Source organism: Hylobates moloch, unplaced genomic scaffold (genome assembly GCF_009828535.3).
Source record: "Hylobates moloch isolate HMO894 unplaced genomic scaffold, HMol_V3 SCAFFOLD_3, whole genome shotgun sequence".
Taxonomy (NCBI): domain Eukaryota; kingdom Metazoa; phylum Chordata; class Mammalia; order Primates; family Hylobatidae; genus Hylobates; species Hylobates moloch.
The window spans coordinates 35250199-35270501 of NW_026652278.1; the positions used below are offsets into that span (position 1 = coordinate 35250199).

At 46.8% G+C, this 20303-nt stretch overlaps 1 protein-coding gene across 5 annotated transcripts in view; it reads left to right on the plus strand.

Moving 5' to 3' along the window:
* Positions 1-1608: 1608 nt before the first annotated feature.
* Positions 1609-20303, plus strand: part of HPS1 (HPS1 biogenesis of lysosomal organelles complex 3 subunit 1) — a 30915-nt gene continuing 12220 nt past the window's right edge. The window contains exons 1-11 of one of the 5 annotated variants that reach the window (XM_032134754.2): positions 1668-1895; positions 3134-3250; positions 3450-3964; positions 5287-5403; positions 12741-12878; positions 13099-13241; positions 14425-14533; positions 17213-17373; positions 17842-17941; positions 18616-18714; positions 18863-18932. In XM_032134754.2, the coding sequence (XP_031990645.2) occupies positions 3926-3964; positions 5287-5403; positions 12741-12878; positions 13099-13241; positions 14425-14533; positions 17213-17373; positions 17842-17941; positions 18616-18714; positions 18863-18932 (976 nt within the window). In that variant the 5' untranslated portion in view covers positions 1668-1895; positions 3134-3250; positions 3450-3925. The other 4 variants (XM_058436115.1, XM_058436114.1, XM_058436113.1 and 1 more) reach the window with 4 other exon arrangements.

Consider the following 20303-nt stretch of genomic DNA (forward strand, 5'->3'; position numbering starts at 1 on the left):
CTGGTCTCAAACTCCTGACTTCGTGATCCGCCTGCCTTGACCTCCCAAAGTGTTGGGATTGCAGGCGTGAGCCACCACACCCGGCCAGCATTATTGCTTAATGGATATAGTTTCAGTTTTAAAAGACGAAAAGAGCTGTGGAGATGGATGGTGGTGATGGCTGCATAGTATTAGGAATGTAGTTAATAGCACAGAACAATACACTCATAATGCTTAATGATCGATTTTACATTATATGTATTTTACCACAAACAAATTTGAAAAAAAGAAACATGTTGACACAAAAAACCTGTACATAACTAAAAAATAGTTTATATTGGATTACATAAAAATTTAAAACTTTGGTGCTACAAATGATACCACTAAGAAAGTGAAAAGACAAGCCACATAATGGGAAAAAAAACTTTTGCAAATCAAGTATCTGATAAGGGGCTTGTATCCAGAGCATATAAAGAACTCTTACAACTCAATAATAAAGACAATTTAAAAATGGATAAAGGATTTGAATAGACATTTTTTTTTCCAAAGAAGGTACACAAATAGGCAAAAAGCACATGAAAAGATGCTGAACGTCAGGGAAGTGCAAATAAAATCACAAGATACCACTCCACACTGGGTTACTATACTTAAAAAAAAAAAATCAACAATAACAAGCATTGGTGAGGATGTGGAGAAATCAGAATCCTCATACATTGCTGTTGGGAAATGGAAACTACCAGTAGGGGAATGAATAAGTAAATAACAGCATATCCATTTGATGGAATTCATTTAACCACTGAAAGCATAGTGAGTGAACGATCTCAACGGTGGGCTGAGGAAAGAGATGCCTGTGGCAGGGCTATGTGCTGTAGATGGGGAGTTGGAAGAATTTGCCCTAAGGTGGGCTGGAAGGGGTGGGTCATGGGTTGGGGGGAGTGATGCTCTCTTTGATCTGCAGGTGGCGGAGGTATTGATTCTTAGCCTCTGCCTTTCCCCCAAGGGATGCTCAATCTACTATATCCCCAGCTAGTTCCTGCAACCCATACCCTGCTGGGCTGGGCTCAAAGCTCCCAGGTGGCACCCAGGCACTGAGGGGTGGACTGTTCAGGGATTTAGGCCCTTCCTGAGCGCCCTCTCCACTTCCAGCCACCCCCAATACACATATGATTTTTTAAAATAAATATTGCAAACATAGGTTCAACACAAAACTCCTAATGTGTACTCCACTCCCAAAATACATTGAGAACTCCTATAAAGAAATTCCAGCGTTGGCACTCTGGGGGCAACTGAGCCCTTCTGTGTGCTGTGTCACCTCCCCAAAGGTCAGGGAGAGCAGTCACAAAAGGACAGCTCTAGCCCCAGAACTTCAGTTCATTAAGCAAAGCCTGGGGTTCCGGGGCATGGGGAGGAGAGAAGGGATCAGCTGAGGAGCCAGGAAACCTGGGTTCTGAGCCTGGTTCGGCCCCTCAGCAAGTTATTTCTTCTCTCTGAGCCTCCGTTTCCTCTTCTGTGAAACGGGGCATGGGCAAGGCCTGGCAGGGGCGGGGCTCGAACCCGCGGAAGGCGACGGAGGCTCCGGCCCCTCCCGGGGCGGGGCGGTCACGTGCGCGATCACGCGGTCCTACCCGGAAGCGCGCCCGGGCTCCTGCAGGCGGGGCGCTGTGCGCGCCGCGATCCGGTACGTGGGCTTCCGGGCTGTCCCCTCCGGGGGCGGCGATCCTCCCTCCGGAGCCCCTGCAAACCTCCCGGAAGTGGGGGAGGGGCCCTAGGGGTCCCGGAGCGGGCCCACCCCTAGCCTCACCCACTCCGGGCGTGTGGCCGTGGGCCGGTCGCTTCCTCGCTCGGAGCCAAAGTTCCTCAGCCGTGAAGAGGGGCGGATGTCACAAGTCAAGCCTCCTTCTCAGGGTGGCCGTGAGGTTCGGGGGTGGGGGGAGGTGGGGATTTGGGGTGAAACTGGACAGAAACTGGCGTGCTAGGCAAACGGGAGCCCCGCGGTGGCGAGCCGCTGACTCGCTCTCTCCAGAGACTCAGGGGCAGGGCCGGGCTCCGAAGGTGTGGGACCCCAGAAGGAGCTGCTGAAGACGGGACCAAGGGCCACAGGGCGGTTTGCTGGGGTCCAGATGGTGAAAGTGGGCGCTGGGGGTCGCCCCAGGTTGGCCCCCCGCCATCTGGAGCTCCTTTCGCCAGTGAGTCCCCTCCGAGTTCCCTTTCTAGGGCAGATAGCGAAGTGAAGCGGAAGTCACAATGTGACACCGGCGAGGTTCTCTTCCCAGCAGCCTGTGGGGAAGCATCCCCCTGTTTCGGGAATATGGCATTCGGGCCAATCATGTGGGTTGATGGAGCCCGTCTCAGGGTTCGGTTGCTAAAGGCCGAACTCGTAACAGCAGTCTCTGTGGCGGGTAGTCACTTGCCTCTTACTCGCTCACAGCGCTTAACTTCCTAATTAAGTTTTCTGTTGCTCCTGCCATCTATCCAAATATGAATGATTCCGGAACCAGATTCGTTAATCCTGTTATTTGAAGAAGGGAAGCTGGGAAATAGGAATAATGATCCCCACAGCTATGTAAGAACGCAGTTTGCTAAGGTTACTTTGCAGCTTGCCTGGTCACTCCCATGATCTAACCCTGTAGGGAGGTAGAGTAGGGGATGTTGCTGTCTGTATTTCTCCCCAGGAGTTTGAGGCTCTGAGAGGTTTATGCGACTTGGCAAAGCCAAAACTAGAACCTGGTCCCAGATGCCTTTCCTGTTAGTTTCCTTCCATTCATCGTATCATCCCAGGATCCCCACTCCCTTCACTGGGACTGCATCCTCACCACCTGGGATGTGCTATGCTATCTCCCGACAGTCACTCCTAGCAAGCTCCCTGGGGCTGCTTGGGAAGCTCTGAGTGACCCACAGAAGTGGGAGCACTTCATGGGAACAAAGGAGGAAGGAACAAAAGTGGGCACCTGCTCTGTGCAAAGGGCTGTGCTGGCCGGGCTCCTATTCTCCATTATGGGAGGTGAGCGGCAGGATCCCAGATATGTTCTTAGCAGACTGCCTCAGGGCCTGGAGAGACCAGGGACCACGCAGCCCTTCTCCAGCTTGTCCTTTCCCAACGAGCAGCAGTCAGGACCAGGGCATCTGCCTGCCCTCATATTCTCTCTGTTTTAAGCATTTGCAGGACCAGGGATGCTGTGCTGCTGTCCCATGAGCCAGTCACCGAGTCTGTCTGCTGCAGCTCTTTCTGAACCTCTGGCTGTCTGGATGCTCCACTGTGCTCCTTGCCAAGGTAGATGATCTTGCCCCACCTAGGGAGAACAGGGAGGCAGGCAGCATCCCCCCTGGGGCTTTGGGAGGCAGATGGAATGAGATAGGCACTGGACTGAGTGCTCCTGGGCTCTGCACACCCGCTCATCCCTTCCCCAGCCCTGCATCCTGAGGCCACTCCCATCCTGATGCCTCATCTCTCCTTCACGCCTCCCATCCAGGTGGGTCGTCACAGCCTGCTGAATCTTTAAAGCTCCTCCAGGCCCCCACCAAGGGGTGAGCACTCATTACCCGACACCCGCATCTAGAAGACCACCTTCATGACCTTGACCTGCCCATCTCCAGCCAGCTGGTCACTTCTCCACTCACAACCACAGCCTCCATTCCATAGCCCACTGCTCTCTAACCCATACACTCTGGTCAGCTTTGTCACATGTACCTGGGAGTCCCAGAGCAGCCTCTTCAGGTCCACTGGCCTCTCCCAGCAACCTCCTCTTCACACCTGTTGCACTCTCAGTGTCTGCTTTGGCATTGAGTAATTCTGTGGGAATAGGCTGCATTCCTTCTTCACTGTGCTGTTATGTCTCCTGGCATTTGCCATAAACACCTTGGGACCAGTTGCATCGAGTTAGTTTGGGAGGAATTCAGTAAGGACCACTAAGCTGGACATGGGGATGACGGAACACAAGACCTGGAGATGCTGGGATCCTCCCAAGAAAACTGGAAATCCACTTGTGTGAGTTACAGCAGAGCTTCCTAATCATTGTCATGGCTTAGCACACATACCACATGATTATATCTGCATGACACCCTGAGGCACATAAGAGGATTTGAAACCACTGCCTGAGGCCTCTCAGCTGCAGCAGCCAGCCTGAAGCACTGTCCTCACCAGCCTGGTCAGGCTGCCCAAGGGTTTTAGAAGATCAAGGGTTTGCCACACCCAGAGGGCCATGGCACACAGTGTAGGAAGCTGTATTAAAGATCATCCAGTGGGTGAATAGTTAAGATGTTTCTTACGTAATCAAGCACAGAGTGTGTGGTGTGTGTGTGTGGTAGGGGGGTGGGGAAGGAGATTTGGGAGGGCTGAAGACACTGGTGGCTGTGGCCCTAGAAGCTGCAGCCTACTAGGTACAGGGTCTTTAGGCAGCCTCTGTTCTCACCATGAACAGGGAGAGCAGCATTTGAATGAAACTTCTGTGGTGCTGAAGTAAATTCGGGGGCTTTGAGGCTCATCTTCTGGAGCTGTTTTTTGTTTGTTTTTTCAGACAGAGTCTCGCACTGTCACCCAGGCTGGAGTGCAGTGGTGTAATCTCGGCTCACTGCAACCTCTGCCTCCCGGGTTCAATCAATTCTCCTGCCTCAGCCTCCCGAGTAGCTGGGATAACAGGCACTTGCCACCACGCTTGGCTAAGTTTTGTATTTTTAGTAGAGATGGTATTTTTAGTTTCACCATGTTGGCTAGGCTGGTCTCAAACTCCTGACTTCAGGTGATCCACCCACGTCAGCCTCCCAAAGTGCTGGGATTACAGGCGTGAGCCACCGTGCCCAGCCCCGGAACTGTTTTTATTTGAGGGAGAGATATCTCTGGACTGCCCAGAGACGGAGGTGCACCAGCGCCCTCCAATCCACACCAGGCACTAACTCTGCCGTGAGCATGGCCCCCCTGGGCATTCGACTCCATGTCCAGGCCAAGACCTGGGTCCCTTCCTGTCCCAGTCTGGTTCCAGTAGGCCCCGTGGTGGGTCTGATGCTGTGCTGAGAGGGACCAGATACCACAGAGGAAAGAGCCCCAGCCTTGGCATCAGACAGGTCTGGGTCCAGATCCCAGCTTTGCCACTTCAGGCTGTGCCTGTGTCCTGCTCTCTAAAATGGGGTACCTGAAGAGTCCTACTTTGTTCAGTTGTGAGGGTGCAACAAAAGTGGAAGGCCCTTGTGATGCCTGGTTTGCAGAAACGGCTCACTGAATGTTTGCTGAGGTTGGGGTCCTCTTCGTTACTCAGACTGAGCTCATGGATGTTGGGGCTGGGGGCTGACCTTGACCTTGCCTTTCCCTGGCAGATGAAGTGCGTCTTGGTGGCCACTGAGGGCGCAGAGGTCCTCTTCTACTGGACAGATGAGGAGTTTGAAGAGAGTCTCCGGCTGAAGTTTGGGCAGTCAGAGAATGAGGAAGAAGAGGTGAGTGCAGGGTAGGCAGTCCCAGGAGGGGTGGATAGGAAGGAACCATACAAAACTACCATCAGGCAGAGAGGCAGGAAAACCTTGTTCACCCTGTCCTGGGCAGCATGAGCAGGGTGCCGTGTGGGGTCCAGCATCCTTCACACCTAGACCCTTATCCTCAAGGTCGGTCTCTTGCTGCTGTGAGCTCGGTGACCGCACCCCCACACCCCACCAGGCCTCTCTGGACTAAATGAGGGCAAGAAGAAGTCGAATTTTAATCACATAACAGAAGAACTTGGAGCCATCAGTTTCTATAACCTAAAAAGTTTAACAAGGCTGGGCATGGTAGCTCACGCCTGTAATAACAACACTTTGGGAAGCCAAGGTGGGCCAAATTGCTTCAGCTCAGGGATTTGAGACCAGCCTGGGCAGCATGGCAAAACCCTGTCTCTACAAAAAAAAATACAAAAATTAGCCAGATGTGGTGGTGCGTGCCTATAGTCCCAGCTACTTGGGAGGTTGAGGTGGGAGGATCACTTGAGTCCAGGTGGTAGAGGCTGCAGTGAGCCGAGATTGTGCCCATGCATTCCAACCTGGGCGACAGAGCAAAAAATAAAAAAGTTTAACGTAAGCTGAACACATTAATTTTTTAATAGCTATATTAAGGTATGATTAACATACCATAAATTGCACATATTTAAAGTGCACAATTTGATAAGCTTTGATATGTATATATACCTATGATTCTATCACAGTCAATACAAGGAATATGTCTACCACCTCAAACATTTGTAATCCCTTCTTTCCCATCCCCATCCCGTAGGAACTGCTGATCTGCTTTTTGTCATGATAGATTAGTTTGTATTATATGGCCTTATATAAATGGAGTCATACAGTACATGCTTGGATTTAGTTTGGTTTTGGTTTGACTGCTTTCACTCGGCGTAATTATTTTGTGATTCATCTGTGTTGTGGCATGTATCAATTGTTCATTCCTTGTCATTGAGTAGTAATCTATTTTATCAGGATGCCACCATTTGTTCATTCATTTACTTGTTGATGGACATCTGTGTTATTTTCAGTTTTTGACTATTACAAATAAAGCAACTATGAACATGCACGTACAGGTCTATGTATACATGGATGCTTTCACGTCCAAGGACAGATACTTAGGATAGAATGGCTAGATCACGTAGGTGTATGTGTAACTTTTTAATAAACTGCCAAGCTTTTCCAAAGGGGTTGTATAATTTTTTATTCCACCTGTAGTGTTTGAGAGTTCAGTTCCTCCATATCCTCACCAACGCCATGGTCTGTCTTTTTAATTTTAGCCATTCTAATAGATGTCCACTAGAATCTCACTGTGTTTTAAATTTCATTTCCTTAATGACTAATGATTTTCAGCATCTTTTCATGTGCTTATTTGCCATGTCTTTTGCCCAGTTTTTATTTGAGCTGATCGTTTCTTCTTATTATTCTTACTGAGTTTTGAGAGCGTCTAATATATTTTGGATGAAGTCCTTTATCAGATATATGTTTTACAAATACTTTCTTTCAGTTTGTGGCTTGTGTTTGTATTCTCAATGGTATCTTTCAAAGAGCAGAAGTATTAAAACTCGAGTTTATCCATTTTGCATTTATGGATTATGCTTTCAGTGTTATACCTAAGAAATCTTTGCCCAACTTACAAAGAGTTTTCTCTACATATTCTTTTGAAAGTTTTATAGTTTTAGGTTTTATATCAGGTCTGATGATCTACTTTGAATTTTTGTGTGTGGTATGAGCTATGGATTGAAGATAATTTTTTTTTTGCATGTGGACATCCAGTTTAACACTTTAACATTACAACTCAGAAATACTTGTCATTTTCACTTACATAATTTCCACTCTACATTTTAAAGGAGTAATTTATTTTGAAAATGTTTTCCAGATTAATTTTGGGTTAAAAATATTTTTACTGGGGATGCAGTGGAAGGTGTTCTTACACTTCTGCAGCAGCATGGACTGATTGCCTCTCTTGCCCTTTCTGCTCTAAGGGTCTCATCATCCAGCAAATGAGTGATGCGACTCCACTTCAGGGAGTCCATTTACCATCAACATCACCCGTGTTCTCATCACAGTCTTTAGACAAACACAAGATATCAGAGATCATAGACATTCAAGTGGTTTTATTTAAGCTAACTGTTAGGCTTTCTTTATTTTTTAACAGTCAATACATATAATATTTAAATTAAGAATTTTTAAGTATTTCAGTTTTTAAACTACTGTTACAACTATGTCAACTTAAGAAGCAAACTGTTTGGTGGCCTTTCTCTTCCTCTTTATTGAAAACCTGGCAAAGGAACAAACTCCTGAATTTTCAGTTCCTAAAAATGAGTAGTGTAAAGGAAAGGTGGTCTTTAAAGTTTTTTTTTGTTGTTAATGTGCAAGACATTCTTTTCTTGTCATATAAATAATGAGTTAATTGTAGGAAATTTGGAAATACAAAGAGATAGTTTTTAAATGACCTATAATTCCATGACCCAGAGCTATTAGCTTTTTAATATACTTTCTTTGGGTCTTTATTTTTTCTATATAATTGGGATTATGCCACATTTACAGTTTTACTGCCTGTTTTTTTTTCCACTTGCCATTATATCAAGATATTTCTTCTATTTTCTTAGTCTCAGAAGCATAATTCTTAATGGAAATATTATACTCAAGTACATGAATCAGTGTATCATCCTTTATTTAACCATTTTCCTCATATGGACATATATATTGCTCCTAATTTGCTATATCAGTCTTGCTTTAAGGAACATTTGTGCTTAAATTTTATCTCATGTCAGATCATTTCCTTAGGATAAATTCCTAAAAATAAAAATATTTAGTCAAAAGCCATTCAAAGATATTGTACTACTTTATAATTCCACCAAGTAGTATATGAGTATGCTCCTTTATATACACCAAATATTTTTATCTCCTCTGTATTAGTCTGTTTTCTTACCACTATAAAGAAATGCCCAAGACTGGGTACTTTGTAAAGGAAAGAAGTTTAATTGACTCACAGTTCAGAAGGCTGTGGAGGCCCCAGGAAACTTACAATCATGTCAAAAGGCAAAAGGGAAGCAAGACACCCTCTTCACAAGGCAGCAGGAAGGAGAAGTGCTGAGTGAGGGGGAAAGTGCCTCTTATAAAACCATTAGATCTCATGAGAACTCACTATCACAAGAACAGCATGGGGGAAACTGCCGCCATGATTCAGTTAACCTCTACCTGGTTTCTCCGTTGACATATGAGGATTGTGGGGATTATGGGGATTACAATTCAAGATGAGATTTGGATGGGGACACAAAGCCTAATCATATCATTCTGCCCCAGGACCCTCCCAAATCTCATGTCCCTTTCACATTTCAGAACCAATCATGCCTTCCCAACAGTTCTTCAAAGTCTTAATTCATTCCAGCATTAACCAAAAAGTCCAAGACTAAAGTCTCACCTGAGACAAGGCAGTCCCTTCCACCTATGACCCTGTAAAATAAAAAACAAGTTACTTCCAAGACAATGGGGGTATAGGCATTGGGTAAATGTTCCCATTCCAAATGGGAGAAATTGGCTGAAACTAAGGGGCTACAAGACCCATGCAAGTCCAAAATCCAGTGGGGCAGTCAAATCTTAAAGCTTTGAAATGATCTCCTTTGACTCTATCCACGCCCAGGTCACACTGATACAAGAGGTGGGCTCCTAAGGCCTTGGGCAGCCCTACCCCTGTGCTTTTGCAGGGTACAGTCCTCTTCCCGGCTGTTTTCACAGGCTGGTGTTGAGTGTCTGCGGCTTTTCCAGGTGCATAGTGCAAGCTGTCGGTGGATCTACCATTCTGGGGGCTAGAGGATAATGGCCCTATTCTCACAGCTCCACTAGGCAATGCCCCAATGGGGACTCTGTGTGGAGGCATCTGACCCCACATTCCCTTACTCACCACTCTAGCAGAGGCTCTCCATGAGGGCTCTGCCCCTGCAGCAAATTTCTGCCTGGACATCCTGGCATTTCCATATATCCTCTGAAATCTAGGTGGAGGTTCCCAAACCTCAATTTTTGATTTATGTGCACTCGCAGGCCCAATACCACAAATAAGCCACCAAAGCTTGGGGCTTGCACTCTCTGAAACAACAGCCAGAGCTGTATGTTGGCACCTTTTAGCATGGCTAGGACACATGGCACCATGTCCCCAGAGTGCACAAAGCAGCAAGGCCCTGGGCCCAACCCCTGAAACAGTTTTTTCTTCCTAGGCCTCCAGGCCTGTGGCAAGAGGGGCTACTGTGAAGACCTCTGACATGCCCTGGAGACATTTTTCCCCGTTGTCTTGGTAATTAACGTTTGGCTCTTCATTGTTTATGCAAATTTCTGCAGCCAGGGCTTGAATTTCTCCTCAGAAAATGGGCTTTTCTTTTCTATTGCATCATCAGGCTGCAAATTTTCCAAACTTTTATGTTCTGCTTCCCTTTTTAACATAAGTCCCAATTCCAAACCATCTATTAGTGAATGCATAAAACTGAGTGCTTTTTAGAGCACCCAAGTCACTTCCTGAATGCTTTGCTACTTAGAAATTTTTTCCACCCTAAATCATCTCTCTCAAGTTCAAAGTTGCACAGATCTCTAGGGCAGGGGCAAAATGCTGCCAGTCTCTTTGCTAAAGCATAACAAGAGTCACCTTTGTTCCAGTTCCAAATAAGTTCCTCATCTCCATCTGAGACCACCTCAGCCTGGACTTCATTGTCCATATCACTATCAGAATTTTGTTCAAAAGCATTCAACAAGTCTCTGGGAAGTTTCAAACTTTCCCACATCTTCCTGTTTTCTTCTGAGCCCTCCATACTGTTCCAACCTCTGCCTGTTACCCAGTTCCAAAGTCACTTTCACATTTTTAGGTATCTTTATAGTAGCACCTCACTCTCCACAGTACCAATTTACTGTGTCAGTCCGTTTTCGCACCACTATATAGAACTGCCTGAGACTGGGTTATTTATAAAGAACAAAGGTTTAATTGATGCATAGTTCAGCATGGCTGGGGAGAACTCAGGAAATTTACAGTCGTGGTGGAAGGCAAAGGGGAAACAAGGCACCTTCTTCGCAAGGCAGCAGGAAGAAGTGTCAAGCAAAGTGGGGAAGAGCTGCTTATAAAACCATCAGATCTCGTGAGAACTCACTCATTCTCATGAGAACAAGTTGAGAACAGCCTGGGGGAAACCACCCCCATGATTCAGTTATCTCCACCTGGTCTCCCTTGACACGTGGGGATTATGGGGATTACAAGTCAAGATGAGATTTGATGGGGACACAAAGCTTAACCATGTCATCCCCTCACCAAAAAAAACGTTCTATTCCTGCAGAAAAAGCTATAGTCATGCCCTGCTTAATGATGGTGATACATTCTGTTAATAACAAATTCATCATTAGGTGATTTCCTTGTCATGTGAACCTGATAGTGTGTACTTACACAAACCTAGATGGTGTAGCCGACTACACACCTAGGCTGTACAGTATGGCCTGTTGCTCCTAGGCTGCAAACCTGTAGCATGTGACTGTACTAAATACTGCAGGCACTTGTAACACAATGGAAATGTTTGCGTATCTGAATGAACATAGAAGGTATAGCAAAAATAAAGTAGTATAATCTTAGGGGGCCACTATCATGCATGGTCTGTTGCTGACCAAAACATTGCTCTTCAGTATGTGACTATACTGCTTTTAAGATGAGTTTCTATCAAAATCTAGATTGATAAGTGACTTCTCTATTAACAAAATTTGTTCAAGAAAATCATGGTATATGAATAATTCAGCAAGTATTTGAATTCTTGCCTGTTTATGGAATTCTCGCCTATCTGTGGGGTATTCATTAACCAAATATTAATTGGGAACCTACCATGTGCCAGTCTCTCGGGGTAAAGCAGTAAACGTAGCAACATGATCCCTGCTTTCACGGAACTTAGAGTCTAAAGAAGGACTTTGTACAGTGAACCAGATGGCAAATAAGTACCCTGAGTTCAGATAGTGACAAATAGTCTGAAGAAGTTAAATGGGGTATGGGATGGGGAGTGACAAAGGTGGAGGGTGGTAGCCTGAGGTGGCCAGAAAAAAAAAAATCTGAGCTGGAACCAGAATGATAAGTAGGAGCCACTGTGAAAGATTGACGGACTAACTGTGGGAGGTGGGCACAGTCCTCGGTTCCTGAATGTCGGCAGGAAAACCTGCTCCGTAGTGCTGTGTCCCACTTGTACTTCAATGCTGCACCTTCCTGCTGGCCAGTTGCCCGTCTTTCTTTTCAAGGCAAGGTCTTACTCAGCTTGTAGACTTCCCCAGCTCCAAGTTAGGACTGTGCCTTCCCCATATTTCATTCACGTCTCCTGAAATCCTCTTGGGAATTCTGCTGTTTTCTTCCTTTCTTTTTATTCCACTATGGAGAATTTGAGTTGTAACCGTTCCACTGGCTTTATCCCATTTTATTCACACATTTGCAACAAACTTGTCCAGTTCCTTTTTGTTTTTGTTTATTTGTTTTGTTCCTTCTTTTGGAGAGCTGAGAGAATGGATGGAGGAAGAGCTTATCAAAGTCAATGCAGGCTTGTTACGGAAAATAGGGAAAGTACAGAAACATACTTAAAAATGGAAAAAAATCACTCCTAATTCCTCTATCCAGAAGTAACTTTAATAGTATTGGCTTTCTCAGTATTTTATCAATACTCCGTTTTTTCTATGCATTCACATTCTTGTTTTATTTTTAACTATAACATTGTATCAGAGGAATTTTCCATGTCGTTGAAACACTCTAATATTTTAAGTGGCTATAGACTCTTCCATAATTTTGATGTACTGCTATTTATTTAACTATTTCCCTGCTACTAGATGTTTACATTTTTTTCCAGTTGTTTGCTATTATAAATTATGCAGTAGTGAACATCTCTGTGCATGTGTCTTTGTTCCAATCTCTGATCATTTTCCTTAGGACAAATTTTCCAAAGTAGACTTATTGCAAAAAACAGCATAGACTTTGGTACATGCTGCAAACTTCCTTCCAGCTTCACATTCAGTGCTCCCCACATTCCACTATTGTAATGAGGCCCAATTCCTTAATGTTTCCTTCTAGATTCAGAGCCTAAACAGCACCATTACCCAGCTGGCCCTCCCCATTCTTCCTAACCACCACCCAAAGTGTTGTGAGCAGTCTCTTTTTGCCCCCCTCCCTACCAGGACAGTGATACCCTCCCAGGAGGGTCTAACACTATGGAACCCTTGATGTCATGGCCTGATATTGTCCCTTCCTTTGTTCTTGGTGTCTGGCCCACTCTAAGCTGTGAAATTTTCCCCCATTTTTGCAGCTCCCTGCCCTGGAGGACCAGCTGAGCACCCTCCTAGCCCCGGTCATCATCTCCTCCATGACGATGCTGGAGAAGCTCTCGGACACCTACACCTGCTTCTCCACGGAAAACGGCAACTTCCTGTATGTCCTTCACCTGGTGAGTCTGTAGCTCTGGGGCCCATGTTCCTCTTCCCTCAGCTTGATGGGGAGTCCACAGACCTTTCTTATCTGGAACTTTAGACTCCTTTAGAAGGCAGAAATGGCATCTTATCAAACCCGCCTGGGACCCGAGCCTCCCCTGGCTTGTCCGCAGAGACCAGGGCAGGTGAAGGGAGTGCCCTCGGAGCTGGCTGACACTGGCCTGCCTGTGCCTGCAGTTTGGAGAATGCCTGTTCATTGCCATCAATGGCGACCACGCCGAGAGCGAGGGGGACCTGCGGCGGAAGCTGTATGTGCTCAAGTACCTGTTCGAAGTGCACTTCGGGCTGGTGACTGTGGACGGTCAGCTTATCCGAAAGGAGTAAGTCTTCAAAGCTGGTCCCCTCTGTCCTTTGCCGAGCACCCTTGCTGGGGCAAGCAGCATCTGCCCAGCCCCTGTGAAGCTGCCATTTTTCACACGCTGCCCCCAGCTGGGTCCCTAGGTCAGAGAAACAGAGCTCAAATGAACCTTGGAGACCATCTGGTCTGACCCTCTGACTTTATATCTGGTGAAACAGAGCAGAGAATGGAACTCACTTGCCTGGGGTCATCCAGCTGGTTGGTGGCCACATCCAAACTGGATATTTGAGCTCAGGATTCTCAGTCCAGTGCTCTTCCCATCCTCCCAACATCGTCACCTGTCATCACAAATCTGGTCTGAGCTAGTCCTCTCTGGCTTCTCAAGCTTCAGACTCTCTCTCCAGAAAAACACAAGCCCGTGCACACTCATACAGTCTCGTGAAGGTTTTCTCAGGAGACAGACCTTAAAACCTGTCTCTGGGCCCACAGTGAAGAACTTGGGGAAAGAGAATCATGGTTCAGAGTATACGCTGAGGTGGGAGGGACCCCAGAAAAGGCTTGTAGTTGAAATGCAGACCTAGAAAAGAGAAGTTCATGGTATCACCACCCCCTGATTCTCTAAGATGGATTGGGAAGCTGCAGAGTGTGACACTCTGGGACTTCAGAGTTTTGTGGCGATATGAGCAACTACCCATATTGAGGCATTTCTCAAATGCACAAACATTGTTTCATGAGTCATTTTAGCCCAGATAGTCATGGTTTCAGTGGCAAATGCTGCAGGTGGTGGATGCCTGTTACATGAACCACATTGGCCAGTGCCCACCTTGCCAGCATCCAAGATGGCTGCGACCCTGAGTAGGGCCCTGATGATGGACCAGACCTTTCTGTGTTCAGTGGCCTCTGTGTGAGAAGCTTAAGCATCACCCTGGCTCTCTCTAGCTGGCTTTGTATGACATGTGTTTGTGTGACAGAGGTTGAGGAGTGAGGTGATTTGCTCAGCTGCCTGCCTTCTGGCTCCGTGCCTATCCCACCCCACTCCATAGCTAGAGCTTGGCCGGAAACCTGGCCCCCTTTCCCAGCTGTGTGGGCAGGTCACATGGGCTCACCAAGCTCTGATGCTGAGCTGAGACTGTGGTCCTTTGGTTGGGTGTGGGGGAGACCAGCTTTCTCGTGATCTCTCCCGCCTTCTCTGGCTCTGCTCCCAGGCTGCGGCCCCCAGACCTGGGGCAGCGTGTCCAGCTGTGGGAGCACTTCCAGAGCCTGCTGTGGACCTACGGCCGCCTGCGGGAACAGGAGCAGTGCTTCGCCGTGGAGGTGACTACTGGGCGCGGGAGTCCCCAGGACTTGAAGCTGTCAGGTCAGAGGGGGCGTCCAGCTTTAAGACCATGTTTTAACCCTAATGAGTGAAGGCACAAGCAGCCCCTGAAACTCGTGTATTCAGAGAGAGTTGTTCTTTCTGGCCATATGGAGGGTTGGGTATCCTGATGGGCTTTCCCATGGTAAAACAGCTCGATCCTGGATAACACAGGCTTTTAATGTAATTTTTGGGTTCACTGTAAATTACAGAAATCTTTGAAGACAGTTCCTTCAACCCTCCCCTCCTCCTCCCACAAAATTATATTGAGCTGGAACTGGAGGAGAAAGCAGTGGAGAAATACACAGCGCTAAAGGCAAGATTCCCTGAGTGCAAATGATGCCAGCACTACAGCCAGTAAACAGCCTTAGGCCAGCAGCAGCATAGGAGAGCTGAGCCTGCAACTCTAGGTTAAGCCCAGCCCCAAAAAGTTAAAGTGGCTACTGGTCCTTTTATAAAGCCCTGGTAAATAAGAAACTAAAAAATTAAAAATAAAAACTAAAGTGGCTGCTGGTCAGTAGCACTCCTTGCCTTCCTAAAGAGGTAAACCAAATTCTCTTGCAACAGTGGTTTTCATACTCCAGCATGTGTCAGAATCCTCTGTAGCGCTTGTTAAATACAGGTTACTAGGCCTCACTTTCAGCATTTCTCATTTAGCAAGTCTGGGATGGGGGCTCTAGAACTTGCATTTCTTTTTTTTTTTTTTTTTTTTGAGACAGAGTCTCACTCTGTTGCCCAGGCTGGGGTACAGTGGAGCAATCTTGGCTAACTGTGACTTCTGCCTCCTGGGTTCAAGTGATTCTCCTGCCTCAGCCTCCTGAGTAGCTGGGTTTATAGGCATGTGCCACCACGCCTGGCTAATTTTTGTGTTTTTAGTAGAGATGGGGTTTCACTATGTTGGTCAGGCTGGTCTCGAACTCCTGACCTCATGATCCGCCCACTCGGCCTCCCAAAGTGCTGGGATTACAGGCGTGAGCCACCGTGCCCGGCCCTAGAACTCCCATTTCTAAAAAATTCCCAGGTGCTGGTCAGGAACCACACTTTGAAAACCACTGCTAAAGCAGGAAAGGTAAAGATCAAACAAATGTGAACTCACAACTGAAGAAAATCAGATATGGATGAAAATAAGTCACCATGAGTGAAAGTCAGGAAAATCAATCACCAGAAGATTTAGATCCCAAGGCACTTGATACATTGGAACTATTAGGTACAGAATATAAAATAACTATGAAATATTTAAAAATATGAAATGTAGAATCACAAAATGAGATAATAAGAAACTCTAAATTGACCAGGCAAATTTGGAAAAGAACCAGTAGAGATATTTTAGAAAAGAAAACATAGTTGTTAAAATGAAAAACTCAAAGGATATGTTAAATAGCAGATGAGACATAGCTAGAGGGAGAATTAATGAGCTGGAAAATAGATCTGAAGGAATTCATTCTCATACCCCCACTCATTCACTCTTCCAATAAACATATAGTACCTTTTATATGCTAAGAGGTGTGCCAGGCCATGGGAATAAAGAGATGAATAAAGACACATTCACTGCCCTTGAGGGGAAATCAGCCATGTATATACTAAAAGATACAATAAAGAATTCTGGTGCCATATTAGGTTTTTCACCAAAAGCTGTGGTGGCACAAGAGATGGAGTGGTTAACTCTTTCTGGGACATTAGGAAAGACTTCTTGTAGGAGGTGACCTACTGCCATTAGTATAAAATCCAAACTCCTTCCCAAGCCTACCAGGCCCTGTGTGATCTATCGCTGCCTATTTCACTCCAGCTTCATCTTATGCCTCTCTTTCCACACTTACTGAGTGCTAGTCACATGAAACTTTTTTAAGTTTCAGGAAAACTCTGTATTTAGATCTGTCCAATATGATAGTCATTAGCTACATGTGGCTGTTGAACATCTGAAATATAACTAGTGCAAATTGAGTTATGCTATGCATGTGAAATATATACCAGATTTTGGTAACTTAGCACAAAAAAGAATGTAAAACATTCCATTAATAAAGCTTTTATATCATATGGTGATAATATTTTGGATATATTGAGTTAAATGAAATATATCATTAAAATTAATGTCAACTGTTTCTTTTTACTTTTTTAATGTGGTCACTGGAAACATTTAAATTATGCATAGGGCCTTCCTTTTATTTCTGTTAGACAGCACCATTCCAAACTCTCTCCCTATCTCAGGGCCTCCGAATATGCAGTTTCCTTGACTTGCAGTGTTCTCTCGCTCCCTCTTTCTCTGGTGGGCCATCTGGTTGTTTAGATATTAGTTTAAAGGTGACCTAATTCAGGGACATTTCTTTGGACACCCTACGCAAGGAGGTCTCTGCTATTTCTCTCTAGCCTAGTGCTGTGTATTTTGTACTTGGTGCTTATTTACAAATGGCACTTACTTTATTTCCTTGTGTATTGCCTTGCCTCATCCACTGGAGTCTAGTGACCAGACGGTAAGCCTCAGGAAGGCTGGGACCTGGTGGGTCTTAGTCCCCCTGTTTCCAAGTATCTGGTGTGGAGTCCAAGCTCACTGTGGACAGAGTGAATGTCCCCACTAGCCCAGGGCTTGGAGTGGGGCAAGGTTGTTGATGTTATGGCTTCCTCTCCCTTCCTGCCCTGGCCAGGCCCTGGAGCGGCTGATTCACCCCCAGCTCTGTGAGCTGTGCATAGAGGCGCTGGAGCGGCACGTCATCCAGGCTGTCAACACCAGCCCCGAGCGGGGCGGCGAGGAGGCCCTGCATGCCTTCCTGCTCGTGCACTCCAAGCTGCTGGCATTCTACTCTAGGTGAGCTCAAGGTCTGGCATGTGGTGGCTAAAGGCTCCCTGGCCTTCTCACTCCCCTATTCCCTCTGCCTGAAAAGCACCACCTGCCCAGCCAAGAATCACCTCCTCCATGAAGCCTGAAACCTTCCCAGATTTGATTCTCCAACCTTTTTCAGCTCACTCGTTTCTCTGTACCATTCCTTCCTGGAACACTGTCTTAGAGTCTCCATCTAGAACTTCCTTTTATGTTGTTCTTGGTCCCTGGTGCTTTCCCACTGCTAAATCATTTTATTTTCTTTGTTCTATACAACCAAGTTTTATTTTAAAATTTGATGAGTTAATTAATTGTATTTGTGCCTTGCCCATCTCCAGAAAGGATTAAGTACATTGCTCCTTGAGGGCAGGGGCCAGGCTCCACACTACTTTAACCTGCCTGCCCCATCTCCTGCTGGGCACATGCTGATGGGTGGCCATGCTCCTGTGTCTGCAGCCACAGTGCCAGCTCCCTGCGCCCGGCTGACCTGCTCGCCCTCATCCTCCTGGTTCAGGACCTCTACCCTAGCGAGAGCACAGCAGAGGACGACATTCAGGTCTCAGGGCAGCTCTCTGGGCAGAGGGAGGCCATTAGGGAGGTAGCTCAGAAAACCTGCCTGGAGAGTGGTGGGCAGGCCCCCCCCGGGGACTCCATGTTTTCTAAGTCACAATTCTGGGTGTGTGGTTGGGCATGACTTCTTTCCCACTGCTTTCAGATGTAAGGGGAATTCTGGAGTGCACATGGTCCAGTGGGTTAAAAGTGCAGATTTTTCAAGTGAGCCATGGTTTGAAACCCAACTTCACCACCTGGCTGTGTGAGCTGAGCCCGTACTTGCACCCCCAGAGCCTCAATGCCCTTATCTGTGCAATGGGAATAACAAAGCATCTACCTCTCAGGGGTATTTGGAGGGACAAAAGGGGTGGTTCCCACAGAGCCCAGCACCACCTGGGGCATAGTGAGTGATCAGTGAGTGTCAGCCACCACTATCGCTGTTGACCTCATCACCAGGGGTAGTGGTGGGTTGGATACCAGTGTATTAGAATTTCTCGAATTTCCACAGAACAGACCACCTAGAATCGAATCCCTGGGAAGTCTGAGGACCACACACCCAGGACTGCACCTGGAACGGGTGGAGGGGTGGAGGCTTCTCTGTGAAGCGCTGGGAGGCAGAAGGGGTGGAGGGAGCCACGTCAGATAGCAGCTAACCAGCCTCTCCCCTGCCTTGCATAGCCTTCCCCACAGAGGGCCCGGAGCAGCCAGAACATCCCGGTGCAGCAGGCCTGGAGCCCTCACACCACAGGCCCAATCCGGGGGAGCTCTGCAGAGATGGTGTGTGCTGTGCACTTCGTGGAGTCAGGGACAGGAGGGGATCGGCCTCTGCAGGCGACCAGGCCTCTCCTGCCCCTCCCGGGAGAGCAGGGACAGGGTTGAGGCAGCTGGGAGAGCCTCTCAACCTGAGCCACCTTCTCCATTCCAGGAGACAGACAGCTTCTCCCTCCCTGAGGAGTACTTCACGCCAGCTCCTTCCCCTGGCGATCAGAGCTCAGGTGAGGCCCGGAGGGAAGCAGGAGGAAACAATAGCTAGCTGCGTGGGACAGGCAGCCCAGGACATCTGTCTTAGGCTTCAGTGGACCCCCGTGCCTCCTAAGGCTTGAGTGCACTTACCCGTGTTCCTAGAGCACAGGACGCTGTCTGCGGCTCCCCATCTTCCCTGCCAGCTCCGGCCTGAACTCAAGGACTGTTAAGACCACTCCACTGATCCCTAAAGCTGTTGATGACAAGTTGATTCATTTAAAACTTTTGTACATGCATTCTCAGACTCATCTTTTTTGTAATTAAAATTAAAAATTAAGTTAAATTTAGTAATAATCATCTCATTTCAATACATTCTAAAATATATTCAGCATCTGTAGTTTATACTTTACCTGTTTCTCCAAAGTATGTGGATAAACAATAAAAAAAACTATAAATATTCAAAACAGTTGAGGTGTGGTAGCTCACGCCTGTAATCCCAGCACTTTGGGAGGCCGAGTTGGGTAGATCACCTGAGGTCAGGAGTTTGAGACCAGCCTGGCCAACATGGCGAAACCCCGTGTCTACTAAAAATACAAAAATTAGCTGGTCTGGTGGCAGGCGCCTATAATCCCAGCTACTCGGGAGGCTGAGCCAGGAGAATTGCTTGAATCCAGGAGGTGGAGGTTGCAGTGAGCTGAGATCACGCCACTGCACTCCAGCCTAGGCGACAGAGCAAGACTCTGTCTCAAAAAAAAAAAAAAAAACTACAAATATTCAAAGTGTTAACAAAAAATGGACAACCTTGCTTAGAGAAGTAGATAAACCAAAATCCAGACTGTTGTGGTCACTATGAATAAACATTACATTTTTTTCTGAAGTTCTTAGCTAAAAAAAAAAAAAGGGTCCTGTGGTCCGTCCACATCATCTGATGGAAGAAAGAAGGCCAGGGTTTCAGGAGGAGAAACCTGTTGGGGACTAGGATTTGAAAGGAATTTATTATGTGGCTTCTTTTAACCAGTGGCTCCCAACCCTGGCACACTGGAATCACTGGGCAGCTTCAGCCAGCCCAATTAAGTTACAGTCTGTGGGCCTGGGACCCAGGTGTGAATACTTCTAGGAAATTTTCCCAGGTGACTCCAGTGTGCCTCGGGTGCAAACCACTGCTCTGCACAGATATAGGTTACAGCATGCTTTGCCCTCTGGCTGCATATTGAATTCACCTGGGGATCTTTAACAATTATTGAAGCTGAGCCTGTACCTGGAGATGCTGACTCAGTTGGTCTGAGCTGTGCCCTGGGCGTCAGGATTTTGTAAAAGTCCCCAAATGATTTTCGTGTGTAGGTGAGATTGACAACCACTGGGTTAGATGCTCTTAACTTTAGGTCTGGCTAGAAGCCTAGGAC